Source organism: Heterodontus francisci, chromosome 7 (genome assembly GCF_036365525.1).
Source record: "Heterodontus francisci isolate sHetFra1 chromosome 7, sHetFra1.hap1, whole genome shotgun sequence".
NCBI classification, from domain to species: domain Eukaryota; kingdom Metazoa; phylum Chordata; class Chondrichthyes; order Heterodontiformes; family Heterodontidae; genus Heterodontus; species Heterodontus francisci.
The window spans coordinates 71,185,423-71,207,022 of record NC_090377.1 but is presented as its reverse complement, the minus strand read 5'-3'; the positions used below and the strand labels follow the sequence as shown (position 1 = coordinate 71,207,022).

Here is a 21,600-nt window from a genome sequence, read left to right as displayed (position 1 = left end):
TAGGGAAATATCCTTTTTAAAACAAATGCAAAGGAAGCACTTGAAAAGGCAAAAGCAGCCCATGGTGGAAAATTGCAATTGAGAGACAAAGAGGTGACTTGGGAAATGGTGGATGGTGAAGAGGAAAAAGCAGTTTTGAAGAAAATAGAAGACCAGCAGGAGTCTCTGAACAAGCAAAGGGTCAGAGGTAAAGCTTTATTAGTAGTAATGACACTTGCTTGACAATTGACTTGTATTTTCTGAGCATTTTCAAAAATACTAATGTCTTGTTTAATTACAGGTCGAAGGGATAGAGGAAGAAGTGGTAAGAGAAGTTGGGGAAAACAAAAGGTGCAGTTCCAAGGCAAGAAAACAACATTTGAGAGTGAAGATGAAGATGGTGATGAAGGAACAGAAGAAACTGAAGAAATTAGTGAGTTGGAAATTGCCAAAACAAAAGCAAAATACTGCACATGCTGGAAATCTGAAACAAAACAAAGTGCTGGAAATACTCCGGTCAGGCAGCATCTGTGGAGAGGGAAGCAGTTAGTTTCATGTCTGATGTTTCATAAGAACACTGATGAAAGATCACAGACCTGAAACATTAACTCTGCTTCTCTTTCCACAGACGCTGCCTGACCTGAGTATTTCCAGCATTTTGCATTTATATTGGAAATTGCCAATGTCTATTAAACCAGAAATTAGAAATGTTACATTGGGATGTGGGAATTTTTTTTTGCCCAAACTGTTTGGAATGGTTACTTGATGTTTTTTTTTCCGTCATTCATGGGATGAGTCATTGATAAGACCAGCAATTATTACCCTTGAAGTTAGTGGTGAGCTGTCTTGAACTGTTGTAGTCCATGTGCTGTAGGTACATCCATAATGCTGTTGGGGAGAGTTCCAAGTTTTTGACCCAGCGACAGTGAGGGAACAGTGATATATTTCCAAGTAAGGATAGTGTGTGGTTTGGAGGGAAGCTTGCAGGTGGTGGTTTTGAGTTTGCTGTCCTTCTAGGGGGTGGAGGTTGCAGGTTTGGAAGGTGTTGAAGGGGTCTTGGCAAGTTGCTGCAGTGCATCTTGTAGGTGGTACACGCCACTGCCACTGTACTGGTGGAGGAGAGAGTGAATGTTTTAAGATGGGTGGGGTGCAAATCAAGCAGGCTGCTTTATCCTGGATGCTGTCAAGCTTCTTGAGTGTTGGAGCTGCATTTATCTAGGCAAGTGGAGAGTATTCCATCACACTCTTGACTTGTCTTGTCGATGATGGACAGACTTTGGGGTCAGGAGGGGAGTTGCATGCTCAGAATTCCTAGCCTCTGACCTGCTCTTGTAGTCACAGTATTTATATGGCTGTTCCGGTTAAGGTTCTGGTCAATGGTAACCCCCAGAATGTTGGGGATTCTGCAATAGGATAGGTGAATGAGTGGCACAAAATGTGGTACATGATTTAGATCGAATTGCCATTAGAGAGACATGGTTACATGGTGATCAAGGTTGGGAAATAAATATTCCAGGGTGCACAATATTTTGGAAAAGTATAGTGGTAAATGAACAGTGGGAAACTTTTTCAGAAGCAATTCAAAATGTTTAAAAAAAAAAAAAATACATTCCTTTGAAAAACAAACGCAGCAGGAAAGACCCATCCGTAACTCACTCAGGAAGTTAAGGATAGTACTATATACAAAGAAAAGGCTTATGTTGCAAAAGAAAAATTAGCACATCTGAAGTTTGGGAGTGTTTTAGAAACCTGCAAAGGGCCACCAAAAAATTGACAAAGGAAACCCTAGAATGAGAGTAAATTAACCAGTAACAAAAACAAATTGTAAGAGGATTTATAGGTATATCAAAAGGAAGACAGTAGCTAAAGGGTCCCTTAAAAGCAGAGACAAGAGAAATCAAGGGAAATTAGGAAATGGCAGAGGCATTGAACAAACATTTTGTGTGTCTCCACAGTAGAAGACACAAGTTCCATACCAGAAATAGACAGTAACCTAGGGGCTAAAAAGAGTGAGGAAATTAAGGAAATTCATATCAAAACAAGTATTGGAGAAACTTAAAGGACTAAAATCTGACAAATCTCCAGGACCTTGATGGCTTACACCCTAGGGCTCAAAGATAGCTGCAGAGATGGTGGATTCACGAGCTATGATTTTCCAAAATTCCTTGTATTTGGGAACATTTCCATCAGATCGGAAGTTGGCAAATATTGTACTGCTTTTCAAGAGAAGGGAGAGAAAGCGCAACCACAGGCCAGTTAACCTAACAGCCATTGGGGAAAATGTTGGAATCTATTAAGGAAGTCTTGACGCACAGAAAAGCACAGCATGATTAGAGTCAACATGGTTTTACAAAAGGGAAATCCTGTTTGACAAATTTATTTTTTTGAGGATGTAACTATTAGGGTAGATAAAGGGGAACTAGTAGATGTAGTATACCTGGATTTCCAAAAGGCATTTGGTAAGGTGCCATATAAAAGGTTAATAGGCAAGGTAAGGGATCATGGAGTTGGGGGGGGGGTAATAGCATGGATGGAGGATTGGTTAACATCCAGGAAGTAGCGAGGGGGCATTTTCAAGTTGGCAGGCAGTGAATAGTGGAGTGCTGCAAGGATTAGTGCTGGGACCCCAGCTATTTACAATGTATATTAATGACTTGGATGAAGACACTCTGTAATGTATCCAAGTTTGCTGATGGAATGGTAAGCTGAGGGGAGGCTGCAAAGAGAGATAGACAGGGTAAGTGAGTGGGCAACAAGATGGCAATGGGAGTATAATGTAGGGAGGTGTCAAGTTATGCACTTTGGTCATAAGAATAGAAAAGCAGAATGTTTGTTTTTTTTTAAAAAGGTGTGAAACTTGTAAGTGTTCAGAGACTTGGGTGTGCTTGTACAAGGAACGCAAAAAGTTAGCATGCAGCTACAGCAAGTAATTTGGAAGGTAAATGGCATGTTGGCTTTTATTGCAAGGGGATTGGAGTACAGGAATAAGATCAGCTATGATCATTTTGAATGGTGGAGCAGGCTCGATGGGCCATATGATCTACTCCTCCTATTTCTTGTGTTCAGTGGTAATGTTGTTGAATGTCAAGGATCAATAGTTAGGTTCTTTCGATAATCATTGCTTTGTCTGGCACAAATGCAGCCCAAGCCTAAATGTTGTCCAGGTCTTGCTGCATGTGGGCATGGACTGCTTCAGTATCTGAGGAGTCATGAATGGTGCTGAACATTGTAATCATCAGTGAACGTCCCGACTTCTGTCCTTGTGATGGAGGGAAGGTCATTGAAGCTGCTGAAGATGGTTGGGCATTGGACACTACCCTGAAGAACCCCTATAATGATGTCCTGGGACTAAGATGATTGGCCTCCAACAACCACAACCTATGTTCTTTTGTAGTGGGTATGAACTCCAACCAGTGTTTTTCCATGATTCCCTTGACTTCAGTTTGGCTAGGGCTCCTTGATGCCACTCTTGGTCAAATGCTGCCTTGATGTCAAGGGCAGTCACTCCTTTCTTACCTCTAGAATTCCAGCGCTCTCTACCATGTTTGGACCAAGGCTATATTGAGGTCTTGAGCTAAGTGACCCATGTGGAATCGAAGGTGAGCATCAGGTAGCAGGTTATTGCTGAGTAAGTGTTTCTTGATGGCACTGTCGATGACATTGTCCATCAGTGCTGATAATTGGGAATAGACTGATGGAGTGGTGAATGGCCAGATTATATTGGTCCTTTTTGTGGACCAGATCTATTTGTGCAATTTTCCATATTGTTGCGTAGATGTCAGTGTTGTAGCTGTACTGGAAAAGCTTTGCTGGGGGTATGGCTAATTGTGGAGCATAAGTCTTCAGTACTAAAGGTGGGATATTGGTGACATCCATAGCCTTCAGCTGTTAATATAATATGGAGTGAATCGAATTGGCTGAAGACTTGGCTGGGGATCTCTGGAGCAGGCCAGGATGGATCATCCACTTGCCACTTCTGACTGAAGATGGTTGCAAATGCTTCAACCTGTCTTTCACACTGTGCTGGGCTTGCCCACCTTTGGGAATGGTGATGTTTGTGGGGGCACCTCCTCTGGTTAGTTTAATTGTCTACCACTATTCATGACTGGATGTGGCAGGACTGCAAAGCTTGGATCTGATCTGTTGATTGTGGGATTGCTTTGTTCTGTCTGTTGTATGCTGTTTGTTTAGTATGCATGTAGTCCTTTGTAGCTTCACTAGGTTGGCACCTTGTTTTTAGGTATGCCTGGTGCTGCTCCTGGCATGCTGTTCCTACAATCCTCATTGAACCAAGGTTGGTCCCCTGGCTTGATCGTAATGATAAGAGATATATGCTTGGTCATGAGATTACAGATTGTGGTTGGACACAATTCTGCTGGTGGCCCATAATGCCTCATGGATGTCTAGTTTTCTGCTGCTAAATCTATTCTGAATTTATCCCATTTACTGTGGAGTTGATGACCATACAACATGATGTAGAGTATCCTCTCTGTGAAGCTGGGACTTTGTCTCCACAAGGACTGGTGGTCACTCCTATCAATATTGTCATGGACAGTGCATCTGTGACGGGCAGATTGGTGAGGACGAGGTCAAGTAGATTTGTTTTATTTGTTCTCGCCACCTGTTACATGCCCAGTCTGGCAGATGTGTCCTACAGGGCTCACTTGGTGCTACCACGCCACTGTTGGTGATGGACTTTGTACTGTGGCTGCGGACTTCATTTTGTGTCTTTGCTACCATCAGTGCTTCTTCCAAGTGTTCAAAATGGAGGAGTGCTGATTCATCAAGTGAGGGAGGGCAGTATGTGGTAATCAGGAAGTTTCCTTGCCCTTGTTTGAGCTGATGCCATGAGACTTTATGGCTCCATAGTCAATGTTAAGGACTTCCATGGTCTCACCCTCCTGACTGTATACCACTGTGTCGCTACCTCTGGTGGGACAGTCCTGCTGGTGGGACAGGAAATAACCAGGGATGGTGATAAAGAAGTCTGGGACATTGCCTGTAAGGTATGATTTAGTGAGTGTGACTAGTCAGGCTGTTGCTTGAGTAGTCTGTAGGAGAGCTTTCCCAATTTTGGCAGAAGCCCCCAGATGTTAATGAGGACTTTGCAGAGCCCAATATGCAGGATGTGCCTTTGTCGTGTCTAGCACATGGGTGGTCTTTCTGGTTTTATTTGACTTTTTTTCTGTAGTGGTTTTTATACAACTGCTTAGCCTCAGGGCAGTTAAGAGTTAACCACATTACTGTGGGTCTGGAATCTCTCACAGGCCAGACCAGGTAAGTATAACAGATTTCATTCCCTAAGGGACATGGCAAACAGTAGTGACCTAGATCATTTTTTTTTTTTACAACCATTCAGTAGTTTTGTAGTCACCATTACTGAGACTAGCTTTTTATTTCAAATTTATTAAACTTAAATTCCACAGTATTTGAATGTGTTTCCAAGGGTATAGTCCAGGCTTCTGGTTTACTACTGCTAGTGATTGCACTACAAATTCATTATTTTTAACTTTGACATCACTTGGTGCAAGTAAAGGATTTCTGTTGACTCGAATTGGTGCATGTTGTATTGACAATTTAAGTATGTATTTGAGCAATCTTAAAGCATCGTCAATCAATAATTTACTGAGGTTAGTGGGAAGTTTTGCTATTCCTCAGAAGTAGCAACTACCCTTGTAACTTGTAAGGGTCCTAAGCAAATCTGTAATGCACATTTGCTGTGGAGTTAACAAAGATCTCCGATTGCCATCGCTCTCCAAGTAGTGCCTTTTTCAAGGTCTGGAAAGATCAGCTGCTTACTGGATATAAGTACCCTGCAAGGAGTTATGACACCAGACGAATGAGAATTGAATATTTAACTGAAAGCCTTGTGTGGCTCATTAATAATTTCAACATACCCACTCTGCACTATACCTTGAATTCTTTCCTACCCCTGCTACATGAATAATTACATGAAGTGTTAGACATTGGGCAGGCATATGTCACATTTGGAACATAAGATTCTGAGGGGTCTTGACAGGGTGGATGTGGAAAGGATGTTTCCTCTATTGGGAAAATCTAGAACTAGAAGTCACTGTCTTAAAAATAAGTGGTTGGCCTTTTTAAGATGGACGAGGAGAAATCTTGGTTGAGAGTCTTTGGAACTCTCTTCCTCCAAAAGGCAGAGGCAGATTCTTGATCAGGGTTATTGGGGGTTGGCAGGAATGTGGAGTTGAGGTTACAGTCAGATCAGCCATGGTCTTACTGAATGGTTGAGCAGGCTTGAGGGGCTGAGTGGCCCACTCCTGATCCTAGTTCGTATGTTTACAACTGAAGTACAAATATTTTCCTTTCAATCCAAATGTTCACTTGGTGAGAACCTTTAAATGTGCTGGATGCTCTTATGTCTAAACATTGTTATATTTAAGGGTTTTTAAAAAGTTGATAATGTGGCCCAATGCAGTTTCTCCTAGGAAGCCCCAAACTGACAGATTCCATCCAAACCATTAGATGGTCCTATTCCTCAACAGTGAATATGCTGTGTTTGAGTGAGTGACCCCTGTTTCCATTGGAACAACCCTGACAATCTGCAGAGATGGGAGGGTATTGAAAGGAAATTGGTTGGGCCTCTGGCAGTATCAGCCTGGGATTTTTTTCCCGTAATTAAATGAGTTCCTCATTTTGAATATTTGCTAGATACTGAAAATCTTCACAGTTTAGTTTTAAACTTTCTGTTTGATCTGATGTAGCTGCTACAAATCCAAAAAAGAAAACCCTTGAAGAAACTGGATCTGTAGATGAGCCAGCAGCGAAACAATTGAAAACAGAAGATCAATCTGGCGATCAGAGAGATTCAATTTGTGGCCTGCAAACAGACAAAAATGACCACACAGCCTGATCAGAGGAGTTTTAACTACATTCATTCTAATCAACATGGTTTCTGTTGAATGCCTTCCAGAGGGATGGAATTTATTTAAATGAGAACCGTATGAAGTCCACTTCAATGTCGATCTAGAATTTAAAAAAGAAAGTATGAGCTGTTGTACATTTGGAGATGCCTTAACTGCATGCAAGTTTAAATGTAGATGTTTTTTTAAAAGCATTTTACTTCTGTTAAAAACATTTGATTTGTTACTTTGGTGTATTTGCAGTGTATTAATTTCCTTGCTGAGATTAAGTACACGACTGCAATTAAATATACTATACTGTACCTTGGAGGTTTGACATTAATTTTAGTCTTAAAATACTGTATCACTGTAAATAACCTGAAAATTCTCTGAACATTGCTCTTTGAAATATGTAAAAGGTTTGATACTGACCTTGCATAACTGGATCAGCCATGAACAGTAAATATTTTTGTAAATGCTGTGCAATGTTCTGTTTGAAATCCACCTTCCCACATGTAATGTGCAGCAATTACAACATTGGCTTCTCAGTTTGTGATGCAGAGGTTGGATTAAATCACCTCAGTTGAAGAGCTAGTATAAGCATCCTAAGTCCAGTGGCATGTTCTTATGCTGTAACTTTTTTGATTATGTTGAGATTTTATGGGCAGGAGGTCTTGAATTTGACAACTCACCACCTGGCTTGGAGCCAAGTGTTGAGACCAGATTAAAAAATTACTCTTTAAATTTAAACTCACCAACTTTGTTTCTAGTGGGCTTTATTCTAAAATAAAAGTATGAAAAAATTATGCCAACTTTTGTTATCTTAAAGCACAGACGCTAAGGAACCCAGCTGTTGCATGTTTCCTTCACTGACTCTCTCAGCTGAAGGCTCAAACTTCTTTACAGGGGGAAAAAATCCCCTTCCAGCTACAGTCTTAATTGCAATCAGTAACTGCTGACCATTTATTCAACATATACATAGGAATGTAAACTGGCTTACTGATTTTCTCTGGTGGAATTTGTATGATGCAGGTAAGTCATATCTCAGCTCTGTTTTATAAAAAAAAAAGTAAATTTAGAAATCTACATTCTTGGTATCTATTGTACATAAATTGTTTGCACTGCATTCTTAAGAGGTGAAACTGAAATATGGAAAACTCTATTTTCTCAGTTCCAACTCCAACCCTAACATTAAACCTACTGACAGATGGCATTGTTCAGCAAATTGACCTTTACCTAGCAGAGGCAGAATGCCAACACCCTCCACCTGCCCTCCCTCTTAAAAAATCAAGCCATCATTTCCAAGACAGTCATAGATCTCTGGAGATTCCTCCACTGCCTGCAACCCCATACAGGCTGCTTCTACCACCATGCCAAGATCCACAAACATAACTGCCCTGGTTGTTTCAGGCTGTTTCTGCCCCACAAAAATAATTTCTATTTTGGCTCAGTCTTTCTGCTGTTGACTGTCACTATCAGTTTTCCTGAAAGGTCTCATTATAAATGCTCAATTCTGCTACACCTCCACCCAACCCCTACCTGGCTAGCCTGAGTGTGTTCTGCTGCTTCTTTGAACTAGGGCCCAACCTGACCCCATCCACTGCTACCTTCCTCTGCCTGCCTGGACTTGTTCTCACATTGAATGTCTCCCTTGCCTCCATTCACTTCCTCCAAATAAAAGATGTTGCTGTGGCAATCCATATGGGTCCTGGCTAAGTTTTCTTTTCAGGGGATATGTGGAACATTTTTTTTCTATTCCTCTATTCTCCCTCACCACTTTTTCCCACAGTATGTTGACTACCAGTGCCATTTCCTGCTCTCTCCTTCACCTGGAAAATTTCATGAGCATTGCTTCCAATTTCCATGCTTTCATGTAATCCACTCAAACTCTCCCCTTCAACTTCTATGTCTTTGTTTCTGGGATAGGCTATGGATCAGGATCCACTAAGCCCACTAGCTCTCACCCACTTCTTGTAAAGACTCTGTTCCATTGATTCTCCATTACATCTGTTCTGATGCCACTTTACATACCAATGTTTCTGCTATCTCTAACATGATTTCCCTCTACCTTGGTTGATAGATCACAGGACTAAGTGTTTTTATTTTCTACACTCTCCCTTCTCCTTCCCAGAACTATGATAGGATTCCCATTGTCTTCAACCTCTAACCCACCAGCCTCTACGATCCTCTCTGCCATTTCCAGTATGTCCAGGGTGATACCAGCACCAAATGCATCTTCCTCTTCCCTTTAAGCATTCTGAACAAATCACTCCCTCAGTGACCCTGGCTCACTCCTCTATCACCCCCTCCCCTTTTCATAGAAAATGCTGATCTCTAGTTTTGTGCACCAATAAGTAGAGATTGACAATCAAATCTGAACAGGATATTGCTTGGCCCGTGTTCGTATTTTGTAAAAACAAAAGTACAAACCACTCTTGCCAAAAAAAAGTTCAAGGAACACACTGGATTTAAATCAACATAGGAGCTATTAACCTTGCAAGCAATACCAACTGAAATTTTACCATAGTAAACTAGTATATCTCACCAGCAATTACTTCCATCTTTACCTTCCATTCTTCAGCCTTCTTCTGAATATGCTACAAAGGAAAGCACATGTGAAACCAAGCATTTTTTCTTATACAAAAAAAACTTAGCCTTTTTATTTTTTTGAATTAATGGCAATTACTATTTGGATTACCCTAGTGTATTTTCCTTAAGCTGATGTTCAAAATTTTATTTCCTCTTGAAGGTGTTAATTTTATACTGGGTCGCAGCTCTGGCAGTTTAAGTGGCCATTGTGTTTGAGATGGCCAGCAAGTCAAGTTGGGCATCACAAATGAGACCCAGTCTGTTGTTTTTTGGATGATCATGTGGACTTTCTAGAAAAAGTACCAGATAGTGACAATGTGGAAGTTCTCTTTCTTGCATATTTGAGAAGAATCTGCTGTAAAGCTGCAGTAATTAACCTTTTGTAAACATAGATGTGTAACATGAGGCTTCCCTAATGTATTTCAAGGCTAAAACACCATTTAATATGTCAATCCTAACAAGTCTGATCAATCATTAATTTGTGTGAAGTTTTGTGATGTCAGTTGGGGAATAATTATTGCAGAAAATAAAAGCTCTTTGTGTAGAGGCTAACATTGGCATGGATAGAAGAATGGCTAGCTAACAGGAAACAGTAGGCATAAATGGATCATTGGTTGGCAAGATATGACTAGTAGTGTGCCACTGGGGTCTCAATTTTTTACAATTTATATAAATGATTTAGATGATGGGACCGAAGGTATGGTTGCTAAATTTGCTGATGACTAAGATAGGTAGGAAAGTAACTTGTGAAGAGGGCATAAGGAGGCTACAAAGGGCTGTAGATAGGTTGTGAGTGGGCAAACACCTGGTAAATGGAGTATAATGTAGGAAAGTGTGAAATTGTCCACTGGCAGGAAGAATAAAAAAAGCATATCTAAATGGTGAAATATTGCAGAGCTCTGAGATGCAGAGGGAGCTCGGTGTCCTAGTACAAGAATTTCAAAAGGTTAGTATGGAGGTACAGCATGTAATTAGGAAAATGAATAGAATGTTATGGTTTATCACAAGGGGAACTGAATACAAAAGTAGGGAGGTTATGCTTCAGCATTGGTGAGACCACATCTGGAGTACTGTGTACAGTACTGGTCTCATTTAAGGAAGGATATAAATGCGTTGGAGGCAGTACAGAGAAGGTTTGCTAGACTAATACCTGGAATGAGCAGGCTGTCTTACAAGAAAAGATTGGACAGGCTAGGCTTGTATACGCTGGAATTTAGAAGAGTAAGAGGTGACTTGATTGAAACATAAGATCCTGAGGGGTCTTGACAGGGTGGGTGTGGATATAGGATGTTTTCCCTTGGAGAATCTAGAACTTATGGTCACTGTTTAAAAATAAGGGGTCTTCCACTTAAGACACAGATGGAGAAATTTATTCTTTGAGGGTCGTGAGGTAGACAGATTCTTGATGAGCAAGGGGGTGGAAGTAAAAGCCTGCTACCCGACCTGAACCCGACGACGTGTCTAGTTCAGGTTGGGCCAGGTCGGACGCTCTCTATCACAGGTAAGTGGTTCCAATGTTAATTTTTGGACTAGAAAGGTGGTTTTGTTAGTTATTTCAAGCTTGTGCAGATCAGCAACAAAGTAAAAAAAAAAAGTTAAGTTAACTGATGGTTGGGTTGGGCGCAGGAATAAAATGGAAGGACTTTGGCTCGGGTTGGTTTTTGTCTTTGCAGACCCGAGCAGGCCTTTAGGTAGAAGGTTATTGGGGGGTAGGTGAATTTATTGAATGGCGGAGCAGGCTTGAGTGGCCTACTCTGATATTTGCTGTGTAAGTTAGTGCATGCCTGATGGTTTTCACGAAGATGTGTCCATGGGTTCTGCTTCAGGAAAAAGTCGCATGAGCTCTCTCAAAACCTGTTGGGTGAGATAATAGAGGGGAAAGCAACTGTATTCGGGAAAGAGAACTGGTTAGATCGCACTTAGAGCTCTGAGCACAGTACATATTAGAAAAACAATATAGAGGCAATGGAGACTAGAGGATGATAACAAAACAAAGGCTGAACAAGCTGGGGCTCTTTAGGAAAGAGAATGTTGAGGGATGACCTGATAGATTTTTAGATAATGAAAGGATTTGATGAGGTAGACATGGAGAAAACTTTTCCACTTGTGGGGAGTCCAAAACGATAAGATAACTATAAGATAGTTGCCAATAGATCCAATAGGGAATTCAGGAAACATCTTTACCCAAAGAGTGATAAGAATGTGAAATGTGTTACCACAAGGAGTTAAGGTAAATAGTATAGATGCATTTAAGGGGACGCTAGTTGAGAACATAAGGAGAAAGGTATGCTGATATGGTTAGATGAAATCTGATAGGAAGAGGCTCGTGTGGAGCATAAATGCCAACAGAGACCAGTTGTGCTGAATGCTCATTGAACTAGCTTGCAAAGGTTTCCCCATGAACCTTAGGAGTTCTCTGATTAACATGAAGGAGGGAAGTAAAGCTTACATTAAGATCATTGGTCCTATCTGGTTTTGTGTAAGAGGTGGAAAAGTAGTCATTTTTACATCAAAAGCAGGTAGTATAAACTCAAACATACTGTATCAGTAATGCAAAGATATTTGAAAGATGTTTGCTCCTCTACAAATGATTTATCTAAAACCCATCTACAAAGTAAATTCACTTACATTTCTGGTTGATGTTTTGTGGAGGGAATACACAGCTGTTCTGGCCATATCTAAAGCAGTTTTGAGGAATGTCATGTCCATACCTTTTGAGGAAAGCATACAATTAAATTAGTTCTGAAATAAAGAATTTAATGCAATGAGGATCTTAGCTACATTTTATTTGGTTGTAGCTCTAAAGAGATCAAATGAAGTTTTATTTCACTTGTCTAAATTATGTTGGTGTAGGACTTAATTTACAGTTTAATAAAATTACTTATCTTTCACAAAAATCCATCTCCTTCAAGGGTACAACTAGTAAAGGGAATTAATAGCTGCAATCTCAGAAGGTTCTAGGTCTAAGTTAGTTGTCAGCCAGATGGCATTAGCAGTACTGCAATTGGCTTCTGTGCCCTTAGGTTCCCAATTCTGATTGTTTAGCAGAGACCTGAGTGTATTTGTTGGGTGAGGATTAGGTTTGATACAGCCAAGCTCTACTCTCTCTACGTTCCGAAAAGATAACTCTTCATACGAGAAATAACTTCTGTTCATATAGGATCTTGCGCACCTTCGGAACATCCAGAAACACTTCAAAACCAATTAATTATTTTTACTGCATTTAATTACGTAGGCAAATGTGCCAATTGTGCAGAGCAAGGTCCCACAAACAGCAATATGACGTGACCACCTAATCTGTTCTTGAGGGTTTTGATTAAGGATAAATGGTGATCAGGACAGTGGGAGAGTTCCTTTTGAATAGAGCCATGGGATGTTATGGTTACCTGAAAGGTAACTTAACATCTGAAAGATAGTATTTGCCACAGTATTAATGTTACAATTTTATCATGCATTTTTTCATTGCTAACTGTAGAAGGGACTTATTTTAACTAAAGTATATTCAATTGACTTCACAGCAATACCAAGAGCATACTGAATTGTTAGGGTGATATTAAACCGAGGTCCTATCTGCCCACTCAAGTGGATGTAATAGGTACAATGGTGCTGTTTAAGGAAGAGCTGGGCAGTTCTGGTCCTGGCCAATATATAACTAACCAACATTACTAATAATCTGGTCATGTATCTCATTGCTACTCATGAGACTTTGCTGTGTGCAAATTGGCTACTGTATTTCCTACATTACAACAGTGACTACACTTAAAGTATTTCACTGTCAAGTGTTTTGAGATATTGTGGTCATGAGAATGCATATTCTTTTAAACAAATTAGTTTTTAATTTGTAGTGATCAGTGAGACTTCTATAGTGTATATATGACATGACATGGACCACAAACATTTGCAACTAAGGTGCTTACAAAGAAAGTTTGGACGCCATGGCTGTAATTTGTCATTGGGTGGGGGAGCCAGACTGGATTTTTATGCTCCTCAGGTCCCTAATTACTCTGGGTGGGGGAAAAGAAGAGAACTTCCACCTCCTTGAGAAGTGCTGGCCATTGCTGGGATTACTCTCAGCCAGTGGAAGATGATGATCAGCCCTGGAAAAAAGGTAAGTTTTAGGGCCTCATCGGGTCAATCGCTTGGGCCCCAGCAAGGAAAGGGGGGGTTGGTTATGGGAGTAGGGGAGTCTTGTGCATTGGACCTTTATGGGGCACCTGGTGCCCCACAATCAGAAGGGCCCCTCCCCCAGCCGCAAGATGACGACATGGTTTTACCAGGTGGGCTTTGAGATGTCAGCTGCTCGTCAGCCAAGGATACAATCAATACCTGTGGTGGGCAGAGGCCCTTCAGTGCCAGTTAATTGGCCTGAAGGGTGGGCCATTTCTCACCGCCACACGTAAATTGGAAACAAACAGGAGGGGGTTCGGGAATGGCCCCCCCCCCCCCCCCCCTGCTCAGTTGGGGAGCATAACATTCCAGCCCATGTCTTAAAATGCAATGGTAAAACTGTATAAACTGTCTTTTAGTTTTGTTATTCTTAGGTGAATCTGAATCCAGGTCCTGGAGGTGAAAGGACAGTGCAAATTTACTATGTTACCTGGTCTCTTAGATAATCTGTTGCTATATACTAGGCATATTGCAATTTATTACTTATGTTTGGGAATTATTTTCAGACCTGTTTTCTGCCACTTTTCCAGTTTATCATGTATTATCTATTAACTACATGTGACTGTGTGAAACATGAGGGAGGCTTTGACATCTGGTTTCACAATTCATGTAAATTAAGGATCTGATGCAGTATGCAAGAGGTGTTGAGTAAAATATTTTGTAAATGTATACTCAAGTACAGCTGGAGAGGTGACAGCATTAGAAATTCAAATATCTAGATTCAGCTGTATATAGATTAACAGATGTATTGCTACAGTTACTTAAATTTCTGCTGGAATATACTTTCAACTGTAAATCAAATTATGGAGAAAATACTTTCAACCTTTCCACTTAAATAAATTTCAAAAGTACACTAAACAAAGTCAAACATTCAATCTACCTTTATTATGCTTTGTTCCAAATGGTGGATTCATTATTATGGTGTCAAATTTCTTTGATAATTTGCCAGTCATTACAGAACAGATATCACACTGAACCATATCAACATTGGCCAATTCAAATTCCTCTGCATTTCTGGTAAATATGTCAAGTGCACCTTCATCAATATCAAATCCCACGCATAATCTGAAAAAGATGAAAAACAACCCAATGAGAGGAATGTTTCTTGCGTTGATCCTTGGTTGCTGTGGTAGGATACTTTGTATAGTGGTGTAAGCTTATCTTCCGGGGTTGAATTCTTCACAATACTTGGGTTTGTCTGCAGTTTTAAATTACACTACCAAAGTTTAACATGAGAATGGCTTCTCCAGGTGATCTATGCAAATGTGCTTTGAAGCAGATAACAACCTTAAATTTTTTTTAAAACATGTATTAACCCTAAACAGGTGCATCTGGTATACTAAGCCCACAGAATGAAACTGCTATAGCTTGCTTGGCTGATGCTACATCACACACCAAAAGCTAAAACTTTTGGCTGGAAACTACTACTTCGACTTGTCCTCTTTCCACTTTCCAGTTCCTCCCAGTCAAACTAAAGCTAGTGTTTTATCTGCCAGTCCTATCTCCAACAGAGGTCCACAATAATTTAATAATTGATAGTAATGGCGAAGGTAAACCGAAGCAGAGAAAATAGAAAGTGAAACAAGTACAGACCACTGGAGATGGACTAGTTAGAAATAAAGTAAACCAAAAAAAAAACTACTCTTGTCTTTGGAGTTGCCTCATTACTGCAAGAACTTTGTTTGCAATATATGTCAGCTGAAATATTAAATAACCATCCCCAGCTATACTGAAATATGTAATGGATACGATTAAGTCTGGATTATCACCGCCTAACATAGAAACAGATTACAGTACAGAAGGAGGTTATTTAGTTCATCAAGTCTGTATCAATGCTTTTGAAGAGCTTTACCAATTTGATAGCATTTTCATCGCTTGCGTAGAATGACTTGAGCACCTAATCTATGCTGACACTTTGGTTCAGTACGAATGGAGTGCTGTATTGTCAGAAGTGGCATCTTTCAGGTGAAATATTGAGAGATCCTGTTTTTCTGATCAAGATCCCATAGCACCATAAAAGCAGGGAGTTCTCCTGATGTCCTGGCGAACACCATTCCAAAAACTGGTCATTTATGTTAATTGTATATTAAGTATTTAATTGTGTGCAGGTGGTAGGCATTAATTGAGGATTCACTTGTGCCCCTATAAATAGACAGACTGAAACTGTGGCTGTTGGATTAGGAGGTGCAGTCTTGTAATGTGTAACTCTAAATAAATGCTTCTAAAAGTGTGTAAAGATTGGTGAACGATAGAACTGGAGCCAAGTAGCTTTCTGGGGTATTACAGTTCATTTCATCTCGCTTGTTTATGGGACATTGTTGTGTACAAACTGACTGCTGCATTTACCTACATCAACAACTGACCCTGAAAGGAAGCTCTGGGATCGTGTGAGGATGTATTAAGATGTTATATAAATAAGTGTAAGTTATTTTAAATCCAGGCCAGAGTAATTGCAGTTAAACTCCAGAAAGAATGGATCAGGGCCTGTATTATCACTGCCAAGGAAAGGTCATTTAACTAAGAGACAGAAGCTAACCCTTCAGAAAATATATACTTATGTTTCCATATTTGAAAATTGGAATTACTTTACATTCAGACATAAATCAATGAACTAAAATTGTTGCATAATGAAAATGGTCATGATAGCAACATTACAGCTGATTTGTAAAAATTTATGAAGTTGCATACAGGACAAGTTTTTATTTTACTAAAATAAAATGTAAATTTTGATTGTTGCATTTTGCATTCCACATACCCTGCATCTAGCATAGCTGCTCCAATACTCAGAACTCCACATCCACACCCCAGGTCTCCAACCAACTTATTCTCAATGTCATCGAATGTTGTGTGTATTGTATACAGCATGTGTGCTAAAATGAGAAGATTAACATTTACTTTACTATTAGGATATCATTCCACAATACAGTAAGAAAATATTTTAATTTGATGAGGACAGCAGATCATGAAGTGAATGCCTTTGTAATTCACCATCTAAACACTTTATTGTAGTTTCAAATTTGCATTCACATTTTATGAACCCATTGTATATTTTGATTCTACTGTGCTTGTGGGAGACACATATAAAGGGTTTCTTAGCATAGTTGTGCTGGGATTGATTGATTAGCTTGTCCTTGGTTGCACAGGTTCAGTCATACTGAGAACCAGGGACATCCTGCCCGCTGGTGGTCACATGGCTTGTTATAAGCTTTTTAATTCATTCATGGGATGTGGGTGTCACTGCCTAGGACAGCATTTATTGCCCATCCCTAATTGCCCTTGAGAAGGTGGTGGTGAGCTGCCTTCTTGAACCACTGCAGTCCATGTGGGGTAGGTATACCCACAGTGCTGTTAGGAAGGGAGTTCCAGGATTTTGACCCAGTGACAGTGAAGGAACGGCGATATAGTTTCAAGTCAGGATGGTGTGTGGCTTGGAGGGGAACTTGCAGATGGTGGTGTTCCCATGCATCTGCTGTTCTTGTCCCTCTAGGTGGTAGAGGTAACAGGTTTGGAAGGTGCTGTCTAAGGAGCTTTGGTGCATTGCTCCAGTGCATCTTGTAGACGGTACACATTGCTGCCACTGTATGCCTGTGGTGGAGGGAGTGAATGTTTGTGGATGGGGTGCTGATCAAGCGGGTTGCTTTGTCCTGGATGGTGTCGAGCTTCTTGAGTGTTGGAGCTGCACCCATCCAGGCAAGTGGAGAGTATTCCATCACACTCCTGACTTGTGCGTTATAAATGATGGACAGGCTTTGGGGAAGTCAAGATTCCTAGCCTCTGACCTGCTCTTGTAGCCACGGTATTTATATGGCTACTCCAGTTCAGTTTCTGGTTAATGTTAAGCCCCAGGATGTTAGTGGGGGATTCAGCAATCGTAATGGCATTGAATGTCAAGGGTAGATGGTTAGATTTTCACGTTTGAGGTGGTCATTGCCTGGCACTTGTGTGGCGTGAATGTTACTTGCCACTTGTTAGCCCAAGCCTAGATATTGTCCAGGTCTTGCTGCATTTCTACACGTACTGCTTCAGTATCTGAGGAGTCACGAATGATGCTGAACATTGTGCAATCACCAGCGAACATCCCCACTTCTGACCTTATGATGGAAGGAAGGTCATTGATGAAGCAGCTGAAGATGGTTGGGCCTAGGACACTACCCTGAGGAATTCCTGCAGTGATGTCCTGGAGCTGAGATGATTGACCTTCAACAACCACCTTCTTTTGTGCTCAGTATGACTCCAACCAGCGGAGAGTTTTCCCCCTGATTCTCATTGACTCATGCTTTGCAAGGGCTCCTTGATGCCATACTCAGTCAAATGCTGCCTTGATGTCAACGGCAGTCACTCTCACCTCACCTCTTGAGTTCAGCTCTTTTGTCCTTGTTTGGACCAAGGCTGTAATGAGGTCAGAACCTGGCAGAACTCAAACGGAGTGTCACTGAGCAGGTTACTGCTAAGCAAGTGCCGCCTAATAGCACTGTCGATGACACCTTCCATCACTTTGCTTATGATTGAGAGTAGACCAATGGGGGGGTTAAATTGGCTCGGTTGGATTTGTCCTGCTTTTTGTGTACAGGACATACCTGGACAATTTTCCACATTGCCGGGTAGCTGCCAATGTTGTAGCTGTACTGAAACAGCTTGGCTAGGGGTGCAATTAGTTCTGGACCACAGGTCTTCAGTACTATTGCCAGAATGTTGTCAGGGTCCATAACCTTTGCAGTATCCAGTGCCTTCATTCATTTCTTGATGTCACGTGGAGTGAATCGAATTGGCTGAAGTCTGGCATCTGTGATGCTGGGGACTTCAGGAGGAGGCCGAGATGGATCATCCACTCCGCACTTCTGGCTGAAGATCGTTGCAAATGCTTCAGCCTTGTCTTTTGTACTGATGTGCTGTGCTCCCTCTTCATTGAGGATAGAGATATTTGTAAAGCCACCTCCTCCAGTTAGTTGTTTAATTCATGACTGGATATGGCAGGACTGCAGAGTTGAGATTTGATCCATTGGTTGTGGGATCGCTTTGCTCTGTCTATCACATGCTGTTTCTGGTGTTTGGCATGCAAGTAGTCCTGGGTTGTAGCTTCACCAGGTTGACACCTCATTTTGAGGTATGCCTGGTGCTGCTCCTGACATGCCCTCCTGCACTCTTCATTGAACCAGGGTTGATGCCCCGGCTTGATGGTAATGGTAGAGTGGAGGATATGCCGCCATGAGGTTACAGATTGTGGGCCGTGTTTTTTTTTGAAAAGGTGGTAATTGTGCTAAGTGAACTAAGAACATCTCTACTGTGAACATTCATTTAGATTGGGTTATCTCCCATAGATATTCAGCCACAGTTGTTTCATAGAGAGCTACACTTTCCATGATTAGGAAAGGGAACACAATTTTTTGCAGTTCATGGCAAGAGCTGTGCTAGCTTACACTTTGAAGGTGTCCTCTAACTCCACAAAGTGACAGGGAGAGGCTGGTCATTGCTCCTATGGTCTCCTCGGCCACCATTTGGAAAGGCTGAACGTGAAGGAATAGTGGTAGGTACTACCAAATCTCGAAATTGTGATGGATCAGCTGCCATCTAACTGGAGAAAAGATATTACCTGGCTCTTGTGGAGGAGTTGACTCAGTCCAATGATCCTTTTCTCACCTCAGGCTACATAGGTTCTCAGATCTTCCTATTGTGCCTAATTTTGAGAGGGACAATGCATTTGGAGGAAATAGGTCAATATAATGGGCTGGGGTTGCTTCTGGCTCTGTCAGTCTTTTTTTTAAATAATGGGTAAACTGTTCAAAGGGTTAATTAAGAGGCTTCATCTGCATTCCTAGCCATGACTTTTATAGGGAGGCAAGATTAGATCTCTTGTTTTGGCTATAAGCTACCCTTAGTAATATTTGATATATGGGAAGTGTAATTACGCTTCCTATTTTGAGAGCTGGAGGCAATTCAGAATTCTTTCTATTCAGGCCTTGGAATTGTGAAACTCTAACCCTGACAGATAACATCAGGAACAGGTAGAAATAACTATATTTCATGAAGTCCTGAGCTTTTTGAGGCACAAACCCAATTCTGGGAAATCTGATCACAATCTAATTCAAAGCATAGAACAGTGTTGGCAGTGGTTGAAGAAAAATTACAAATTAATAATGGACAGATAGCAGTGCTACATTCAGTAACGCTATTTTGCAGGTGGAATCTATAATATTTAGGTTGTGATAATTTGCATAGTTAATGTTAAAAATTAGTGTATTACAAATGGAAATTCATGGGATATGAATGTTGAGATATCGATGATACTGAAGGGTGACTTAAAACGGGTTTTGAACATATTTTTTTTTAAAGGGAAGAGAAAAGAAGGAAAGAAAGAGTTCAGAAAGCGAGTTTGAGATCAGGGCTGAGGCAACTGAAAGCTCGATCTTCACCAGTAAAGACACAACAAGCTGTTGTGGAGGACGGATGGACGAATTGGATGGGTTTTTTTTGACGAAGTGGGGTGGTCGTGGCCTTGAAAAGGAAAAGGTCATATCGAAGGAAAAGAAGTGATTGGTAATGCAGCTAACATAGGGGTTAAGAGGGGAAGTTGAGTGGTCAACAGGGTCACTCACTACCCAGGAAAGAACATATGGATTTAAAATAGATTCAAGAATAAAGGTTAAAACGTCAAAACGAGTGTGCGCTACAAAACATGGCTTGGCTCCTGTACGTTTACTTCAATAGTTAGCTGATTAAAACTAAACATTTTCTCTTAACTCTCAGAGGTAACCTTACTGCATGGTGCTGAGCGAGCCAAATCCTAACTAACATTATCAATACATAATCTTCACACACTTGAAAGGAAATACAATCTTGATGAGCACCGTTTACCTGCTATATGGGGGCTAGTGGGATATTGCTCTAGAAGTAACTTCGGCTGCTTAAATGCATCCACTCGCTGCAGCAAACTCTCCAGCTCTTTCAGCTTTAAAGGTTTCATTGCTGTCCCTAATCGTGTGCACCCGACTCAAATCCCCGGCTACAAACACAGTCCGATCCTTTGGTTCCGATAGCACAAATTAGAGCATGCGCTAATTTAGAAGTTTCTGGTGAGAAAGGAAAAGTGCAAAGTTCAAATAAGAAACAAACAGTATTCGGAGAAGGGAAACATGAGAGGAGCAAGAAAGGGAATTAGTAATTCAGCACTCGTACGGGTGAAAAAAGCGACCAGGATCAGGTCCCACCTGGAGCTGCTTCACCCCATTGACGAGTATAGTTGGTCGCATAAATGCATCCTTAGAGGCAGCTGAACATTAAGGTCTGGAGCTGCGGTATGGGTTTCAGCCAGAGATAGTAAGTACCCTTTCACCTTGCTTAGCTGTTGCTAGACTGTGAGAATAAGAAATACTGAAATGTTGTTTCTACAACTTGTGGAAAATTACCGAGAAGTCATTTCGACACAACATAATGAAATCACTGAAAAAGAGAACTGATAAGGGTATGTAAGTAAAGACCTTGAGATAGTACAGCAGTTAAAAATTGTGCTTAGGCAGAGAAAAGAAAAACAGCAAGAGTTAGAACAAAGGATGTAGTGAATAAGAAACTGCCCCACTAAGATAAAGGCTGACAGCTGCAGGTTAAAACACACAATTCTTTTGGGCCTCCTTATCTCGAGAGACAATGGATACGCGCCTGGAGGTGGTCAGTGGTTTGTGAAGCAGCGCCTGGAGTGGCTATAAAGGCCAATTCTGGAGTGACAGGCTCTTCCACAGGTGCTGCAGAGAAATTTGTTTGTTGGGGCTGTTGCACAGTTGGCTCTCCCCTTGCGCCTCTGTCTTTTTTCCTGCCAACTACCAAGTCTCTTCGACTCGCCACAATTTAGCCCTGTCTTTATGGCTGCCCGCCAGCTCTGGCGAATGCTGGCAACTGACTCCCACGACTTGTGATCAATGTCACACGATTTCATGTCGCGTTTGCAGACGTCTTTATAACGGAGACATGGACGGCCGGTGGGTCTGATACCAGTGGCGAGCTCACT

At 41.1% G+C, this 21,600-nt stretch overlaps 2 protein-coding genes across 3 annotated transcripts in view; one reads left to right on the top strand and one right to left on the bottom strand.

Annotated features, from left to right (window-relative positions):
- Positions 1 to 7,599, top strand: part of ssb (small RNA binding exonuclease protection factor La) — a 29,947-nt gene extending 22,348 nt beyond the window's left edge. For both annotated transcript variants that reach the window (XM_068035383.1, XM_068035382.1), the window contains exons 10-12: positions 4 to 187; positions 281 to 412; positions 6,708 to 7,599. In XM_068035383.1, the coding sequence (XP_067891484.1) occupies positions 4 to 187; positions 281 to 412; positions 6,708 to 6,856 (465 nt within the window). In that variant the 3' untranslated portion in view covers positions 6,857 to 7,599. The remainder of the gene's footprint in view (positions 1 to 3; positions 188 to 280; positions 413 to 6,707) is intronic.
- mettl5 (methyltransferase 5, N6-adenosine) lies at positions 6,863 to 20,621 on the bottom strand. Its single transcript, XM_068035384.1, has 7 exons — positions 20,454 to 20,621; positions 16,357 to 16,471; positions 14,482 to 14,666; positions 12,063 to 12,145; positions 9,391 to 9,442; positions 7,846 to 7,895; positions 6,863 to 6,969 (listed from the first exon to the last, which is right to left on the bottom strand). The coding sequence occupies exons 1-7, from the start codon at positions 20,560 to 20,562 to the stop codon at positions 6,928 to 6,930; spliced, it is 636 nt and encodes a 211-aa protein (XP_067891485.1). The 5' UTR covers positions 20,563 to 20,621; the 3' UTR covers positions 6,863 to 6,927.
- Positions 20,622 to 21,600: the final 979 nt, after the last annotated feature.